General features: G+C 55.5%; 2 protein-coding genes across 2 annotated transcripts in view; both read right to left on the reverse strand.

The window, feature by feature from the left end:
- Positions 1-1,241: 1,241 nt before the first annotated feature.
- LRRC14B (leucine rich repeat containing 14B) lies at positions 1,242-5,254 on the reverse strand. Its single transcript, XM_025866699.2, has 2 exons — positions 4,365-5,254; positions 1,242-2,460 (listed from the first exon to the last, which is right to left on the reverse strand). Exons 1-2 carry the CDS (start codon positions 5,252-5,254, stop codon positions 1,815-1,817), a joined length of 1,536 nt encoding a protein of 511 aa, XP_025722484.1. The 3' UTR covers positions 1,242-1,814.
- Positions 5,255-5,732: 478 nt separating this feature from the next.
- The window catches only part of PLEKHG4B (pleckstrin homology and RhoGEF domain containing G4B), a 91,827-nt gene continuing 79,093 nt past the window's right edge, over positions 5,733-18,466 (reverse strand). The window contains exons 15-23 of the mRNA XM_073891144.1: positions 17,814-18,066; positions 16,650-16,739; positions 16,345-16,575; positions 14,415-14,585; positions 13,609-13,789; positions 11,931-12,038; positions 8,314-11,697; positions 8,062-8,192; positions 5,733-6,659 (exon numbers count right to left, since the gene is read on the reverse strand). Of these exons, the coding sequence (XP_073747245.1) occupies positions 11,423-11,697; positions 11,931-12,038; positions 13,609-13,789; positions 14,415-14,585; positions 16,345-16,575; positions 16,650-16,739; positions 17,814-18,066 (1,309 nt within the window). The 3' untranslated portion in view covers positions 5,733-6,659; positions 8,062-8,192; positions 8,314-11,422. The remainder of the gene's footprint in view (positions 6,660-8,061; positions 8,193-8,313; positions 11,698-11,930; positions 12,039-13,608; positions 13,790-14,414; positions 14,586-16,344; positions 16,576-16,649; positions 16,740-17,813; positions 18,067-18,466) is intronic.

Here is an 18,466-nt window from a genome sequence, read left to right on the forward strand (position 1 = left end):
CCAAGTCTAACTTTATTTAGACGCTGTAGATGGACAAGCTTGATTGTTTGAACCAAAATGGGAACATTAAACAAATATCACAGCCCTCACTAATAACATTGTGACTTTGCTGTCAAGTGTAGAATCCTTCAAGAAAAAACTTGTGACCATTTTGCATGGCTTGTCTGGAAATTTCTGTAAATCTTATGTTTTAGTAAAATATTTTTTGTTATTCCACTTTGCCTTTGTACAGTTTATTTTACTGTGTTTATGTCATTTTCCCAATGTGACATTTGTATTTAAAAATTAAAACTGATGGAACATTCTCTTTTAGTCTTTACCACTTGACAAGGTGATCTGGCGAGAGAGATTTTGCCAGTTTCTTTTCACTGATGCAAACTTGTGTAAAGATATCACTGAATGCAGTATTTACAAGCTGGCCCTGAGCATGCATAAAGTATCAGTATTTGATATTTTTTTACCTCCTAGAAATTTGAATAAATGTGTTGGTGTTGTCTGATTAGATGATCAGTGGTGTCTGCCATGATGTTTGGAACTTAATGTACAGGCGACTCACAGCAAAGCAGGAGCTGTGACTGACTGTGTGTAGGACTCACATGTTCTGCCACATTTGTTCGTGTCTGGCATTTGGGATATGACCTATTTCTTAGTCCTCGTCTGGAAACTTCACGTGTAACCACTGGTGTGCGCTATTAGGAAACACCAATCTGATGATCATGTGGGGTTGCTGAGGCATTTATGAGTCTTCCTTAATAGACCTGATGAGCAGATCTCAAGCAGCCAGCCTGCATAAGTGTCATCTGGAAGTTTTCTTCCTTTGAGAGTATCAGATTCTCAGTTAATGATTCTTTCATATTTGCTATGGGAGCTCCTATTGTTTGATATTCAGTGATTTTTTTCTGCATTGACAGAGTTCCTCCCTTCAAAAAAACTGTTCTTTCCCACCCTTCTCCGTATCGAATTCCCTATTCCTGATCTTTGTAAGTCATCAGGATAGCCAGTCCTAAGTACATAAAAGTTAACCCGTGGGCTGGAACCTTTAAGGTAATGGATATTGTAGCCTGTCTGAATGTCCCCCACTCTTGATTCTCATAACTTCTGGAGTTTCTTCAGCATGTGTGGTATATTTTATTGTGCTCCTGTGTAAGATGAAGAATTATCTATTAAAATTACATTTTCAACAACAACAACAACAAAAAAGTCACCAAGTCCAAATGTAATTAAACATTTACACGCCAGGACTCAACCACATAGAGGAGCTCTCCACACAGAGGAGCTCCCCTCAGTCCGAGCAGAGGGTCCTCTGAGGTCAGCGTCCAAAGGGAGGTAGGAAACAGGGGCAGCGATGGTGCTCTCACCGGCGGGGCTTTCTTGCAGTGACAGAGGCCCTCCAGGAAGCCATTCTGCATCCTCAGGCTGAAGCCATTAACAAGTCCCACGTGCCATGCTGGGCAGGAGTTCGTAAATATGCAAACCCATGTCAGCACCGCAGATGCCCAGATGTGGCACAGGGAGTACTGAGTTCTGGGACAGTTCTCACATTCTCTCCGCCCTGGCTGGACATCTGGGCTCCCCTCCTTGCTCCTATCCGGCCCCGCACCATTCTACCATCTGCCACCGATGTGGCCTCGAGTCACCTCTCCCAGAGCAGGGCTTTCTCTCGTATAGTGCTTAACTGATGCCACGTACAAGTTTCACTAAGAGATGCATTAACTGGTGGTGGCTGGGGGAGCGGATGCCCAAGCCTGCTGACTCAGGATGTCCAGGCTGCTGCACAGCTGAACTGCAAGGCCCCCCTTGGTCTGCTCAAGGGCCTACTCCATCTGTTCCAGTGCCCTGGAAAAGTTTTCTAGAGCAGCTTTGAAGGCTCGCAGCAAGAAAGCTCCAAGTTCATTGCTTGTTTCTTGGATATCTGGGTCAAAACTTCCAAAGAGGGGCGTGCAGACTTGGATGTCTCCCCGGCCAGCCCGAAGCAGCACTGCACGGAGATCCTCGGCAATTACATCATATTTCTGCTGGTCGAATTTGGACATGGCCAGCTCGTCCTGGGGGTAGGCGGTGCCTTCAGGGTAGCAGTCCTTGGGCACTGGGAACTCAACATACTGCAGCTTGGGCAGCTCGCAGAGAGCCACAAAGAAGCGCCTCAGGGCCCGTGCTGACAGCGGGTTCCCCAGGAAACGGAGCTCACAGAGCTCGTGGCAAGGGCTCAGGGCCAAGATCAGCATGCTCATGTGACCATCCTCGATGCTGCACTCCTCCATGGTGAGGACCCTCAGCGTCTGGGCAGCCCGGCTCAGCAGCCTGAAGAAGGTAGAAGGAAACAGGACGAACAGGCTGTGTCCACTGAGGTCCAGCACTTCCAGGTGTGTGGTGTGGGTGCAGTCTGCCAAGAAGGCCATGTCTGCATGGTTCAGGGAGCAGTTGGCCAGGTCCAGGGTCCTCAGTGGCGTCCGTAGGGGGCTAGGGCAGGATGGAAAACAGCACGGGTGAGGGGCGGTCCCAGAGAGGACCTCTGGGAGGAATTCAGATGAATTCTATCTCACAGGTCAGCCGACTGCTGCCCAAAGGCCAAAACCACGGCTGCCTGATCTTACTCAGCCTGACAGTAAGATGGTTTGTACATCTTTAAATGGTAGAACAAATCAAAAGAAGAATGATACTCTGTGACATGTGGAAATAATGCAAAATTCCATTTCTAGTGTCCATAAATAAAGTGCCAGTTAGAACTAGGGTCACTCATTTGTCTGTGGCTGCTTTGGGGCTGTGACACCAGAGCTGAGTCCTTGAGCCCTGGTGTGGCCGAGTATGGTGCAGAATTAACTTCACTGAGACAGGCCTGGCCTCTGTCCTCAGCTCCTAAAATGTTAGATCTGCTTTGCCGACCACCCACTGTGTCTGTTTGCGTGCTTGCTGTAGGTGCACGTGAACTGGTATGAAACAATTTTACGGTGGGAAAGGGCCATGGGGCCATCTAGTCCAGTTTTAGTATGGCCTGGGACCTAAAGACCCTCCCGTGTTCTGCTGTGAGGGGGGTAGATGGCCCGGCATCAGCAAATGCATGGCTCTGCTGGCAGTTCTCAAAGTCAGGGACTGCACCTGCCCCGGGGACTTGTGAAAAATGCACATGCTCAGCCCACCCCGCCCTGGGGACGCTGGGCCTGGGTCTGGGGCTACCAAGCTGAGCACTCAGTGCAGGAGAGTATATGCGGTCTGGTTCTCTGCCCACCCCCTCGCCTGGGTCCCCCACACCTGTACTCCCTGTGTGCTGAGAGCCTGGTGTCTACCCACCACGCTGCCCTTTTCCCGGCCCCTCCATCCAGGTCTGTTGTGTGGGCTAAAGAAGCCAGAGTGGCCCTTGTGAATAAGGAGGTGATCACGTCATCCTCCTGCTCAGAACCTCCAGGGGCTTTGCTTGCTCAAGAAAAGCTGAAGCCCTTCTCTCCTTCCTCCTGCAGCCCCCACACTGCCCTGCCTACTGACCCCACCTTCTCCCTGCTGACCCTTGACTTCTCCACATCACCAGCTTGGGCCTTTTGCTCCCCTTGCCAGGCTGCTGCAGTCTGCAGGCTGTGCTCCGGGTCTCTGCTCACAGGTCACCTCAGGGCCTCAACCTTCCCTGACCACCCACCGTTCTCCGGACCCCCGGCCCTGCTGGTGCTCCCACCCTTGTGCGTTGTCCTCCCCTCACACCGGTGGACCCGCTGACTGGCTCCAAACCAACACGGTACACAGAAGCAGTGACAAGTCAATCTCAAGAGCAGGTTGGGACTGTGGCTTCTACCTGGGTGATCTCTGGTTCTCGGATCAGCCACCCTGTTGTGAGAACTCCAGCAGCCAAGACTCAGAGGCTGCCTGCCAACAGCCACACGCAGAGCTTGGAAGCTGATTGCCTCACCCTCCCAGCCCTCCAAGCCCTTCAGAGGAGACCACAGCCCAGTAGACCCAAGCTGAGCCAGATTCTTGACAGAGCTTGTTGCCATATGCCCAGTGTTGGGATAATTTGTTACAAGACAGGTGAGTAATACAATATAATGTCACTTCTATGTTGTTTGTTTCACTAATTAGCAAATTTCCTGTCTGCTCCTTGACAGAAAACAACAGTCCTCCTTGAGTTCTCTGTGCTGCCAGGCTACACACAGCCCAACCCCGCCGGGTCACCCCCCTCTGTCTGGGCCCTCCCGGAGTAAAGGCAGAGGGAGCTGGGAAACTAGTGGCCTTGTAAGCAGCCAGGTGCCCTCTGATGGTCCCTTGTACACCTTCAGCCTGGCTCCCCAGAGGGCACCCTGTCGCCAGACCTGTGCTGAGGAGCTGTGAGCAGAGACCCACTCTCCCGGCCCGGCCCTCTGTGCTATCACCCGACTCACCCGAGCAGTTTCGGAATCTTCCCTGTCAGCGTGGAGAAGGCCACACTCAGCTCAGTGAGCTGGCTCATCTGGCTGAGCTCCCAGGCAATGGAGGTGAGGAGGGGATCCTCGCCATCAGGGGCTGAGGTGCTGGTGGGGGGCGCATCAAAGGCCTTGGCAGGCAGGGTGAGTGAGGCCAGCTGGGGGAAGCCCACCTGGGCCAGCAGCCACTGCACGTGGCCAGCATGCAGCCGCACATTGTGCACCACCTCCAGCCTGCGCAGCTCACCTGGCCCAGCCAGACGCAGCACCTGCAAGAGTTGGCTGGGGCCCAGACTGTCTGCCCGGAAGGAAAGGCAGTGCACACGCAGTGGGGCAGGGTCTGCTGGCCCCAGGGCCTGCACCACCACCTCGAAGTTTCCCTCTGTGACAAAGAGATCGGCAAGGACCCGGACAGGGCTCCGGGCCCCTGGGGACTCTGCCTGCAGCCGGCAGCATGTCCTGGCCAGCAGCTCCGTGCGGCCCCACCTGCCCAGCGCCCTCCCACAGGGGCACTGCTGCACCTTCACGTCTCGGACGCCTGTGAGGTCAGCCACACGCAGCCGCCGTGGGCCCCCAGCCCGGAGCACGTGGTCTGCAAGGCCCTGCACGCAGGCCTCCAGGCAGGCCCTGCAGGTGCGGTCTCGCAGGTCCTCTGTGGGTTCTGAGCGCGGTCCGAGCAGCGCACTCAGCCGGAACTCCTCCAGTGGCCAGTGTTCCAACAGGACACGGATCACCTCCGCCTGCTCCAGCAAGTAGCTAGCTTTGAACAGGAGTGGGTAGAGGTTGTGGGCCACACCATCCAGGCTCTGTTGGACCACCTGGGGGTGAGACACCAGGGCCTTAGCAGCAATGAAGCGTAGCGATCTCATTGTGCCCGCCTGTGGTGGCCCAAAAGCAAGACTGAGCTCTCCCCTTGAGATTCTCCCAAAGATGTATGCCCTTCTTGTTTATTTTTAGCTGCAGCTGCTGTAAGCAGTTTGCCTTTGGGCAGAAAGTAGTGAGCAGCCCCTTTGGTCACCTGATGGCTATTCTGGTCATGGAGGCATCTGGCAGTGGTCAGCCTGTCCTTGTGGTGCTCAGCTGGTGAAAGCAGAGCTATCTGAGTGCTTGGCTCAGGGACACCAGGTCCCTGAAAATTGCCACTCCTGCCCACCGCAGGGGTGGCCTGTGCTTGGGAGCTGCAGTGGGCGGCATGGCCCTGGGCGTGGACCAGAGAGACCCCAGATGAAGGCCCTGCTGCCCAGGGCCGTGTCCCCTCAATGTCACGGGAGCCAGGCTCCCTGGGTGAGGCCTTCAGGTGACGTCCCTGGGTACAACAGAACCAAGGAAGAGAACCGTGACCATGTCTTAGAAAAACAGGTCTCATTTATTTATGCTCCTAAAGTTGGGAACAAGTCAGCATTGAAACAAAGTAACAAAGAAATTCCAGCAGCTGGAAATTGCCAACTCACTGTGCTGGGGAACCGACCTGTGCACCTGGCTGCCACCTGGAGGATGGGGGTCTCGTGGGGAAGACACCCCCCAGCAGGAAGTTCCTTCAAGGTCTGGCATCTACCCAGGCTTTCCCTGCTTATTATTCTTCTGCTCCTCCATTTGGTGAGGGGTGGTCCTCTCAGGACACTGTCCACACCCCAGACCTCAGGCCCAGCTGCTGTGCCCTCACCCCAACCTGGGTCCCAGGCCCACAGGTGGTGGTGGTGGTGACTGGTGGCCCCACGATCTACACATGCCTTGTTAAAAACGAAAGAAAACCGAGATTCTAAATATACTCAGAGGCACTCCCTACACCTGGGATACACCTCAGTGGGTTCTGCTCTGGCGGACCATTGTCCATGGGCCTGTGTTGCCTGGAGGGCCAGTGAAACATGGTCCCAGAGGGCTCACCCTGCTCCGAGACACCCCAAGTCTGTCTGGACCTCCCCATGGGAACCAGGGTTCCCTGTGCTCCCACCCCAACCTTGCTGCAGCCTCCAGAACATTGGGGGAGTTCAGAGCAGTGCGCACATGGAGGTCTGGGCCACCTGGCCCTCTGAGCCCCTGAACTGGGGTGGAGAAACTGTGCAGGTGGGATGGAAGAAGGCCAGACGATGTCCAGGCAGGCAGGGCCCATGGCGTGCTGACTGTGTGGCTGGCGCTGGAGTGGGGGTGCGTCAGGAGCCCCAGCATGAGTGCCTCATTCCCAGACCTCGGGCCCAGGTCTGGGTGGAGGCCCCTCTGCTCCTTCTGACGGGGACTCTCCCTAGAGGGGCTGAGCCTCTTCCAAGTACATCACAGCTGTGAAAGAAAGGAGGTCGTTACTCACGGCCACTTGGTGCCCAGGGTGTGCATAGCACAGAGTCCTTGTCTGGGAGGTACTTCCGAGGCCTTGCACCCAGCAAGGCGCTGTCAGACTCACGGACACACAAGCTTTTGAAGAAGCACTTGGGGCCAGCGCAGACAAAGTCAGGGCAACAGAGACAAGGGCGTCCTCTGCAAGGCCGGCTGCCCTCATGGTGCATTCCGCGCCTGGGTCTAGGCCCAGATGGAGCCTGCCGGGTGGCCACCTTGGCTGGCATCACCATACATCTGGGGGTAAAAAGGTTCTGGCCCCGAAACGTGGCAGTTCTGTTTGCTGTTCTGATCCCAGAACACGAGTGCATGTGTGCACCTCAGAGCATCCTCTGTCAGGGCTCCAGGGCATGGGCTATGAGTGTATGTCGGGGAGGCCCCTGTTCTCAGGACAGGGTGCTGGGTCCCCCAGGAGCCACTCCCAACAGAGGGGTGCCCTGGAGGTTGGGGCAGGTGGAGGTGGTCCCCACTGGCTTCCGTGGCTAGGCCTCTGGGGAGTGACTGCACCAGGGGCCAAGGGCCCCCTCCTGTTGCAGGAATTCCTGAGGTCTCAGAAATAACTCCACACCACTCTCTTGAGTATGTGCAGTTTCCAGGGGGTTTAGACAGCAAGGTCCTGGGGAGGTTGGTCAGGGGACAGGGGTAACAGGCGAACAACTTTGCTGGCCAGGGTACCCCTCCTGGGGGGGCTGTATCACATCTGGAACAAGGTGGAGACATGGCCAGGCAGTCTGGCTGCTGCTGGCACGCTCAGTGCCTTAGGGTGGCAGTGGACAAGAGCATCCTCCCATTTCTTCAGGGTACCTGGCACAGCCTACTAGTCAAACCACTGTCCAGAGACTTTTGTTCTGGCAGGAGAGGAAATCACTGATTAGAGCCCATGTCACTGGTCATCATCAGTGATGTGAGGCGTGTGGACTAAAGACCCGTCCCCCACACTCTATGCTCAACATACCCTCAGACTCGGCCCTTCCCTCTGATGCTGCCCAGAAGCTGGACTGGAGAGTCTCCCCAGAACTGGGGAGGGGGGTGCCTCTGCAGAACCAGGACCGTGCTTGCCAAAGTGGATACGTGCGTGACCTGAAGCTGGATGAAGGTCAGCTGAGAAGATCTCTGTGAAAGAGACTTCCTCTCTGAGTGTTCCCCTTCCCTGGTCACCCCAACCGTCCCTCTCAGGGGTGATGTGTCTGTGTGTACGTGCAGGGCTGTGTTTGGGCTCTCCCCTGCTGGCTGTGGGCAGGGAACAGCCAGTTCACAGGCAGAAAGACCCACCAGGATCCCTGGGCAGGTCCTGAGCCTCTCAAGGTGCGGGGGGGGGGGGGGGGGGTCCTCAGGAGAGGGGACTCACCGTTGTGGTGTACTGGCTGGGCATCTGCAGCCGTGAGCCCCTCCTGGGGGCAGCAGAGGAGGCGCTCTGGGGGTCCCCCTCAGAGAACAGCCCTGGGAGCCCGAGGCCACTGTCCCCCGACGACGTGCACTCTGTCACAGCAAAGAGGGGCTGGGTCAGGGCTGGCTGCCCCCTCACCTCTGTGCTCAGCACTCAAGGCCCCCTGAAGCGTGTAAATAGAGAATGAGGCGTGTCCTGTGGGCACAGACTTACCCCAGGACAACCGTGAGGCTGGGTCAGAGCAGACCGGATGGCACTGCTGGAGGCCAGACACCCTTATGAGCAAGTGTGTTCTGACCCTGCTTTTCCGAAATCAGCCAACTGGGAGGGAGATGGTCAGGTGGCCTCTCCAAGCAGGGAGCCTCCGGCTCACACCAGGCAACTCAAAGGGCGAACACAGAAAAGGAGACCAAAGAAAGGCCACATGGCTTAAATAAAGAGCTGGAACAGGTCAGAGGAGGTCTCCGCCCCAGAGGGTTGTCGGGGGCCTGCTGTGTTACTGCAGAGGAAGTGATAACCACGGCCCTGCCTGCCGTGTAGGCATAAACTCCTGTCGGCTGGCGGGGGCTTTACCACAAGCTTCTGTGCAGGGGTCACAGTGCTGTTTCTGCATGGAGCTGAGGGGGGCCGAGCAGAACCCTCCTGCACAGACCCTGCACCTCCACAGGAGAAGAGAAAGCCCCACCTCCAGACTCGGGCTTCAGTGGGGTGTGCCAGCCCACGTGGGAGCTAGGGAGGACACCAGCAGGAAGGTGCAGTGGCTCTGGGCTGGCAATGCGGGTGCGCCCCGAGCTGTGCTCCCTGTGGGCCCGCCCAGGACACAAGCTTGACCGAGGTGGCCACTGTTCTGAGCATGTGTGCAGCCCCTGGAGCACCTGGGCACCCCCACAGGTTTCAGGCACAACGCCTCCACCTGGGCAGAGACAGGTTTGGGGTTGGAGGTGCCCTCTGAGTGCTGTCACGGTGGCAAAGGCACCCTGGGGGCTTGGAAGGTTGTGTGTCCCAAGCAGTGTTACCCTGAGGCAACCTCAACAGGGCTGTGGTACTGTGGAATGGATTTTTCTGGGAAACCAGAGAGCTGTGACCCTCCACGTCACACCTGTGGTGATTCTCCACATGCAGGAGGCTGAGGAAACCAGCTAGGTGGGCCCTGCCAACACACCGGCTGCCTCCACGTGGAGCTGAGAGCAGGCCGGCGCTCGCGGACTGCGGCTCTACTGGGTATTCGGTGCGCGGTTGACCAGGTGGATGTAGGAGCCCGGCCGCGAGGCCCATCAACACGGACACAGTCCACAAAACACACGTGTGTCGATCACAAAAGCGTTTGTGCTCCGTCCCCACTCCCTGCGGTCACGGACATGCTCAGCCTTCAGCTCTATCCCCATTAGTTCTTCTGTTCTCCGTTCTCCTTCCACTATGTTCTCTGGGATTGAGCTACTCTTACATTTTATCTCCCCTGGGGGTGTGTTAGCTGTAAGCCTTTGTTTTGTTATTTTAGGGGTCATTTGGGGTTTAAAATGTGTATCTAACAAATTAGATGCCTCCCGTGACGCTGTACATCTCGGCCATGGTACAGAACCGCCACGTCTCCCCACGTTCTGTGCGCACACACCCCACCGGCCTCAAGGACATTAACGTGGTGAGCCCTTTCCACCGTGCTGGTTCAGACAGCCCACTGTCTCTTCAGAGCTTTCAACAGAAGAGTCTTCCTTTCTGCCACCTCTGTTGCACCTAGTGTCACTGTCCTTCTCCCTGGAGAACATCCTTTAATATTTCACGTGTGCTGCTTAGGAATGGTTTCAGCTTTCGTGTGCATGAAAATGTCCTTGTGTCACCGTTTCTGAAAGACATATTTGTCATGCTGAACTCTAGTTTGATGGTTTTTCCTTTCAGAGCATTCTAACTGTCCCTCCCCCTACCCCGTCATCTGTGATGAGAAATGTGCTGCCCCCCGCCCTGTCCCTGTGCGCAGAACACGCCAGCTTTCTCTGGCTGCTTCCAAGATGTTCTTTCTGTTCGTCACCGGGTTTCCAGTTTGTGATGTGCATTTGTGTGTGCCTGGGGCTCACTGGTCTTCGGGCCTGGAGGTTTACACCCTTCACCCAATCAGGGAAATATTCAGCCACTGTTCCTTCAAAGTTTTGTTGTCCCTCCATTCTGGGGCTCTATTATGTGTTTATGAAGCCACTCGGAGTTGTCCCACGGCTCACTGATCTTCCTTCTCGGTGTGTCACTTTGGACAGTTTCTATCGATACATCTGCACTAAGTCATGCTTTCTGTTAACCCCACCCAGGGACACGTTCATCTTAAGTACTGTGGCCTTAAATTGCTTAGTCCGTCCCATATACCCTGTTGAGACTTGACATTTTGGACATCAGGGACAGAGAACGATGGTGTGAATGCCGGCACTGATCAGGGACAGAGAACGATGGTGTGAATGCCGGCACTGATCAGAGACAGAGAATGATGGTGTAAATGCCAGGACGGGTAATTCTAACAACCACATCAGTTCCAGCTGGTTTTGCTTGATTATTGCTCTTCTTATGGTCTGTTTCCTATTTCCTTGCATGCCTAGCACCAGACAGTGTGTATCTACCCTGTTGACTGCTGGACATTTTTATAATCCTATAAATCTCCTTAGGCTTTGCTCTGGGATGCCGTTAGATTACCTGCAAACGCCCTGTATTTATGACACAGTGGCAGGCCAGCAGGAATGTTCAGTCCAACACCCCTCCTGAGCAAGCCCTCCTGAGGACTTACCACCACCCTGGGGATGGGGCTGTTGCCCGTCTGCTGCTGGGAACAGATGTGTGTGTGTGGATGGGGTACTCTCTAGTCCTCCACAGGTTCCGGCCTGGACAGCCTCCTCAGGTGCAGTGCTGATCAGCATCCTGCTGGACCCAGACCTTGGAGGCCTGTCACCGTGCGGGGCTCCCCTCGCCTGCCGTTCACGGAAGATCTGCAGGCTCTCCGTCCTGCACCCGGGGGCTTTCAAGGCAGAAATCAGAGCAATTGCAGGGCTCACATCACAGTCCTGTCTCTCAGGTCACTACCTTTGGTGCCAGATGTCCTATGTCTTAAAATCTTGTTTCATATACTTTGTTCATGTTTTATCTGGTTTTTGTTTGCTTGGTTGTTTTAAATCCATTCCCCGTTACCTTGTTTTAGGTGGAAGTGAAAGTTTTTGTTGTTTTTTTAATTAAAGAAAAATTATAATGTGTTTGAAGACTTTTGGAAGTATGTAAGAGGAAGCGAGTTAAATGACCAGGTGAACTGCTGCCCACCCCTGGACCCAGCTGTTGGAGGCCGGAGCATGCGCTGCTAGGTGCACTCACGCATGGAAGGCTGGCTCCCCGTCTCCTGCTCCAACTCCTCCTCCTCCTCAAGGCAGGTGTGCATGTCATATGGCCAGGGGCAGGAGGGGGAGCTCAGCAGGACTGGGCTGGCAGATGCTTGCAGGCTCAGTGGCCCCAGGGCGGAGGACGACTGGCTGCCAGAGGAGGAGGTACTGCTGTCAGAGATGGTGGAGTGTGGCCTCTTAAAGGGGGCGGCGTGGTCACAGGGGGGCACAACCATCGATGCTCGGGTCCATGACTCTGGAAGGGGACAGAAAGGAGGTGGTTTGGCTTTTGCTCCCCAAGTACAGCCCAGATCCGAAAATGAAGTAGCCATCTGGGAAACTGACCAGGTCCCTCCCATTGCAGTCACGTCAGGCATGATGTGGCCACCACCCGTCCAGCCTTGTGCTGGCTCTTGAGGCCCACAGTGAACACCAGGGCCTGAGTCAGTCAGTGGGACAGAGTGAGGGGGAGGGCTGAAGCCACGTTACCTGCTCCCTTCTTGACAGCCCGGTCGCTTATGGCTGCGTCACTGGGCTGGATGTCCATGAATGGTTTGTTGCCTATCCCCATTGACACCATTTCTTGCATTCTGAGTTCTAAGACAGAATAACGTAGGACAACTTTCCAAGCAACTGCTTGGCTTTAATACCACTCCTGATGATGCTCGTACCCAACACCATCCGTCCAGACCAGGAGCATGTCAGGGCCTGGCCCAGCACCCTCCTGAGTGTTGCTGGGGGGCCAGATGTGCTAGGGCTCCTGTTCTGGTACGTTCATCTGGCCTGACCTCACAGTGGCCTTTCTCAGGGACCTCAAGGAGCGAACAAGGAAAAGACGACATGGGGCTCAGGAACCGGGTGTCCCACTAGGGAGAGAAGGGAAGTGTCCCCTGTCACAAAGGACAGTGAGCCACGCAACAAACACAGCCGACAGGGGTCACATGGCTACAAGAAAGACAAACTGACAGACATTTATGCGCCTCAGATGTTTACGCGCCTCAGACGTTTACATGCCTCAGACGTTTATATGTCCGTCTTTGATACTGAGCACAGGGTGAGAGTCTGACAATGAGTAACTCCTTGGTAAAACCAAGCAAAGAAAACCAAAGATGATGGTCATAGTTGAGGGGGGGCAGTTGGGAGGGAGGGGCAGGAACAGAGGAGACTGGGGAGGGCAATGGGGACCAGGCCAGGGGCACTTGCTGCTCCTTGTAAGGGCTGGGTCCACTCTAAGGGGACTGAGGAGCCAGTGAGTATCTGAGCAAAGTTGCAGTGCACATGTATGCACATGCACGTGTGCATGGTGGGGTCTACCCTTTGAAGGAAGCCGTGTGGGGAGGCTGAACTGCATCTCTGATGACAGGTCAAGATGTTGGCCAGGGTGGCAGCTGCAAAGGGGTCAGGTGGTCGTGTTTCGACATTTGGACATTGGAACCCTTAGGGTTTCTCAGGCTTGGGGAGTCAGAGCCGATAGAGGGTCAGCTTGGAGATGGCATCTGTAGCAGCCAGACTGGATGAAATGCCATCCTGTGGGTGTGAACAGGAGGTGCCCCAGCATGAAATTGGGTGGAGGGGAAGAGCAACCAAGGGGGCTGACTTCTAGGAGCAGGAAACCTAGGTGGGGTCCTGGCACATGGGGCATGGCGCCTGACAGAGGAGGGCCCTCACCTGTAGGGACGTCACAGGCGGGCCATCAGCCCAGCATCCGGGAGGGCAGGAAGCTTTGACAACAGGGTGATGCAGAAAGCAGTGGGCCTGAGGTGTCATGGAACATATTATAACATCTCTGGGAACAGGTGTCTTGTTTATATATGAGTAAAGGAGAAGTGTGTTTGTGCGCTGACTGACATATCCATCCATTTCCACGTGGAGGGGGCTCTCCAAGGGCCACCTGCCCCAAACTGGCCCCAAACACCTACCCAGGTCCAAGCCACTAACCCCTGGACTCAAACCCCTGCCTCAGCCCAGCCCCCAACCCCTGACGCCAACCCCCTGCCCTGAACCCAGCCCCTAACCCCTGGCCCCAAACCTCTACCCCAAGGCCGACCCCCTAAACATAGAGCTTGCCCTGGGTGGCCCTCTTCTGCCCACCTCTGTTCCGCAGAGCCTGCCGCCCCAGTATCTGCCCTAAACATGGAGCTTGCCCTGGGTGCCCTCTTCTGCCCACCTCTGTTCCGCAGAGCCTGCCGCCACAGTATCTGCCCTATTGTGTGGGTCCAGGCCATCTTGACCTCTGCAGAGCTGGCCTGGAGAATGTAGGTGTCCTGGGACTTTCGCCGCCTGCGGAACCAGATCTCAAACCTCAAGCCGCTGTCTCCGACGTTCTCTGTCATCCCAATCTCCGCTGTCTGCACCATAAGCAAGTGGCAGCAGAGTCAGCAACCACTGATCCTCACCTGAACAGCTGACCTCTCTCTGGCTGGCCATCTGACCCCAGCACTTCAGTGCTGGAGTTCCTTCATCCAGACACCAAATGGTGGGGAATGAACTGGGTTCCCACCCATGTGCACTGGCTCTGTCTTGGAGCCTCAGTTTCTCGACTGGAGAAAGGGAGGCTGGACTGGAAGGTTCTGTGGTGCCCTGGGGCTCTTGCCCTGGACGGGGCCACAGGACCCCTTCTGGTGTACCCCTCTGCATTGTCAGGTAAGGGGTTACAGGTGTGGGCTCCTCCTGGGAGCTCAGGAGCTCAGAACCTGAGGGTAGGGTGAGGGCCAAACTTGAAGACTGGCCCAGGGGAAGGCCACCTCCAGTGTTGGCCTTCACCAAAATCTGAGACGAAGTTACCAGATGAGGAGACTCAGTTTTCCAGCCACTGAACCAGTACGTGGAACTATAAAGGACAAGTGTCTCCTTGCAGCGTTTGAAGCTCAGACACAGAACCCCAGGAAACAACAAATATCACATGCCCAAGCTCATACCCAGCAGACCAGGACCTGACACCCCGTGGCATCAGGTGTGAGGCCGGTGTGTTACCTTGAAGGACTGTTTGTACGTGTAGGTGTCATAGCCCCCGTCCACCTTCCTGGTCTTGCTAAACAGGATGAGGTCTTCAAAGAGGAACACGTGCCTCAAGTACTTTTTCCTTCCACAGCACACGATAAACTCGTCCTGGCATCTCAACTGTCCCTGCTCCTTCAGATCCACCTGCAGACGGAGCAAGCCTCCTCAGGGACCCTTGGACCTGCTCTGACCCCATCCTGACCCTGGGGAGAGGAGAGGGGCTGGAGGTGGAACTGATCACCAATGTCCAGTGACTCATTCAATGATGCCTGCATAAGGAAGCCTCTGAAAAACCCAAAGGACAGGGCTCAAGAGCTTCTGGGGTGAACGTGTGTGGTGCCCCGGGGAGGGCACGCCCCTCCCCACATACCTGGCCCTGGGCCTCTCTTCTGTCTGGCTGTTCCTGAGTATCGCCCCTTACAATAAACTGGTGGTGTAGTAAGTGAACTCTTTCTCTGGGTTCTGAGTGTCACGACTGATGTGTGTGGTGTGTGTCGGGGGCCATCTGGTAGGATGGGGAGCCCTTCTCCTGTGGGATCTTACCCTATGTCCAGGCGGATGGTACAGGATTGAGTTGAGTTATAGGACACCCAGCTGGTGCCTGAGAATTGTTGCTCAGAGGTATGGGGAAAACCCGCACACTGGAACTGGTGCAGAACCCTTAGGGCCAGGTAGGGCTCCTGCTCGTCTGCATGGAGGTTACAGCTCTTCAGTTTTACTTAACTTTCCACTTGAAAGTCCTTGTGTTCATTTTAATGGAAGCCCCCTTGTTGATGTGGTGCTAGTCTCACTCGTTACTGTATATAAACACCCAATGGGGCCAACAGGGAGTCAAGTTATGAATTCTGCAGCTGAGCTGCTCCCTTACCCCCAGAAATCCCTCCAAGCTGCAGGCTGGGCTGAGGGCTATGTGGAGGATGTGGCCTGCATGCACTGGCCAGGCTACGGCTCCCTTTGTGGCGTGTACCCCAAACCACAGACACCACTGCTAAGTCTCCCTTGTGACCTTCCAGCCCATGGACAGCCCTGTCCTGGGGGCTGCCTGAGAATGGCTGGTTCAATCCCAAAGGACTTGGCTGGGCCTGCTGAATGGAGGGCTTCTGGGAGCGACCACACTTGGGGTGCCCTGAGTCCTCTACGGCTGTCCACGGAGAACTATACTCCGTGCCGGACTCCATCTCTGGTGCTGGCCACAGCCACGGGTCTGTCTTTTCTAGCTGATGCCAGGGGTCCCACCTTCAAGCCCAGGTGGGGTCAAAGGACAGGGTGTCAGCACATCTCCGGCTGTGCCCACACATAGGCCAGTTTACCTTGCAAGGCACCCAGGGTCGGTCAGTGGGAGGACAATCCATGTGGGTGGTGGCCTGGGAGCCATGCCGCATCATGGCGGCCAGAAGGGCTCATGCTCAGATTGCTGCTCATGAAACTCTTAACGCTGTTTTTAGCAGAGCATGCGCATTTCCATTTTGTACTGGGAATTCTGTGGCTGTCCCTCCAGCTGTCAGAGACAAGGGGTTCTGCTGGAGAAAGGGCTCCTGTTCTGTCTATGCTGGTCCTGTCACGGCACCGTGAGGGGGGGCATGCATGTCAGGCCTCGGCACTCCAGCAGAGAGGCTGGCGGCATGGGATGAGCCAACGGTGGTCTGCCCCAAGCCTGACAGCTACGCTCAAGTTTTCATGCATCCAGTTGTTTTAAAAGTAGCCCCAATAAGCAGATGGTTAGCCATTCAGTGCCTGGCACAGTTGCCTGGACATGAAGCCCCTCTCTGCCGCCCTCACCTGCTGATCCCTTGGGAGGTCTCAAGCTTCAGGAGACTTCCCCAAAGGAAAGCTCATGCACTCTGACCCCAGGCCTCATCTTTCCCGAACTCAGGAGAGCCCATCAGGGCCTCGGGGCACTTACGTCACAGCCTCGGACGGCATCCATTGCCAGCAGGTCATTGCCGTGACGCAGCTGGAAGCGGACCACGTCTTCGGCAGCCCGAAGCTCACCCAGCTCCTGCTCCCAGGCGGGGCAGCTGCTAGCCTCCCTGACCAGGTCCTGCAGCAGTAGCGCATACTTGCCCATGCGCTGCACGGGCTTCAGCAAGTAGGAGGCCAAGTCCATCTTGTCGCCCAGCTCCCGCTGCTTGTCCTGCAAGGGCCGGGGTGAGAGGGTCAGCCCGGGCCCGGAGGGGGGCAGCGCGGCTCGCAGGGTGGGGGGGTGACCTTGAAGAAGGCGTTGCCGTGGCTGTAGAGTAGGGCGTCCGACTGGGGCTTGTTCTTGCTGTAGAGTGCATACATGCCAAACTGTTCCTCCTGCAAAAGGGGAGGGCACCGTGCACCTGAGTTGGGGGCCCAGATCAGAGTCTCTGCCTCTGCCCCCACCCTCTCTGTGCAGTCCCCCTGTGGGCATGAGACAAGGAGGCTCCACGCTGCATTAAGACCATCTGGGCTTCCCAGCACAGGGCGGGGGGCAACTCGGGCCGATGCCAGAGTTCTAGAATTGATCTTTACAGTTCAGGGTTTGGGGGAAGAGACAGAGGTCAGTCTGGGAAGGGGCATGGGGACTGTTTGCTCACTAACAGTTAGGAACCAAAGTTGTGTCAACATTTAAAATTCTCACCATTGTCAATATAAAGCAACACAGAGTTCACCTTATGGCTAAAAGCACCTTCTTAGAAATAGCTGGAAAGATGCAACATGGGATTTCTTTCCTCCTTGGGCATTTCTGTTGTGGTAATCTACACTTAATGATGCTGGGGCCAATGTCTCATCTGCCCACACCCCAGATGCCATGTGTCCCCACTGCCTGGAACACTGCTTGAGAACTACTTGGTGAAAGCATTTTCTTTTCAGACTGAATTCAGAATTTTATTAAGACCTAGACAGGGGAGATGTTCATATTCACAGCTGAGAAGACAACTCCCTCCTTGAGTCAATGTGCACACTCCATGAGCCTCTGTCGAGACGCTGATGGGGCTGACTGCAGGTGGGACTGTGAAGGGGACCAGGTGGGCTGGTGCAGGAAGCAAACTGATTTGGGGAGTTGCTTTGGGCCAATTACCTCGAGTGGTAAGGAGTGGGATGTGTGTGACCATGCAGGTGAACCCCCAGTGTCATGTGGCTCTGGGGAGCCAAGGGTGCCTTCAGGTGGCACCAAGCCAAACGTCCAGTGTGATTAGACCTACAGGCTTCTTGTCTACTTTGGCGTCTGTTTGTTGACGGGTCTTATGTACTGTTAGGGACACATTTCCTAGGCCTGGTCTGTGGTGATCCAAACAACTTGATATGTGGCACCGCAAGACCCAGGGCACCCGGAGCTGATGTCACCCCTGTCTACTACACGGGGCTCTGCCATGTGGACCCAGCCCCTGGGAAGGAGAGACTCACGTGTTTCAGGAACCCGCGGCCCGCCGCCAAGGGACCGTGCTGGCAGCGCTCCAGCTCCACAAGGAAATGCTGGTGGTGGAAGTCGTACAGCTTCTCCAGGTTCCCAAAAACAATGCTGTGCTTCCCTCGAAGGTCCTGGGGCAGGTCCGTTCTTTCCATTTCTGGAAAGTAGTTGTCAATGACATACCCTAAGGACTTAACATACTCCCGCTCCGTGGAAACCATCTCGGCCATTATGTGCCGCAGTCGGCTGCTGGAAGACAGAGAGGTGGGTGGACACTCAGGCTGCTGCAGCCCAGAGCCTCACTCCGGGCCTCAGGAGACCCTCTGTCAGTGTTGTTCCTGCTTCACACAGAGACAAGATGCTCCGCAAGCCCAGAGGCATACACACGATTAGACGTGGCAGGAGATGCACAGTAAACATGAACTTTCTGATTAAGTGTTCTGTTCAGCGACGAATCCTGTCATGTGTGCTCTGTTACCTGAAGTTCTCCTTTGACATAAATGAGTAAGATGAGAAATACGGGGGAGGGATGCGTATTAGAAAGAAACTGGTTGCATGAAACTTCTCTATACTATTGGTCACAGCCTTTTAGGATAAAAGATGCTTCCGGAAAGTGAAAAAGAGAGACTCCCAGGGCCCCTGACTTCGA

The sequence above is a fragment of the Callorhinus ursinus genome, unplaced genomic scaffold (assembly GCF_003265705.2).
Source record: "Callorhinus ursinus isolate GAN/ISIS: 27379988/994484 unplaced genomic scaffold, GSC_fseal_2.0 scaffold3, whole genome shotgun sequence".
In the NCBI taxonomy this organism is placed as follows: Eukaryota; Metazoa; Chordata; class Mammalia; order Carnivora; family Otariidae; genus Callorhinus; species Callorhinus ursinus.

Excerpts from the sequence above, each read along its gene's own strand:
- LRRC14B (XM_025866699.2), bottom strand. The coding sequence starts at position 5,254 with ATGAGATCGCTACGCTTCATTGCTGCTAAGGCCCTGGTGTCTCACCCC. Across the intron at positions 2,461-4,364 it reads AAGATTCCGAAACTGCTCGG|CCCCCTACGGACGCCACTGA; the intron begins GTGAGTCGGGTG and ends ATCCTGCCCTAG.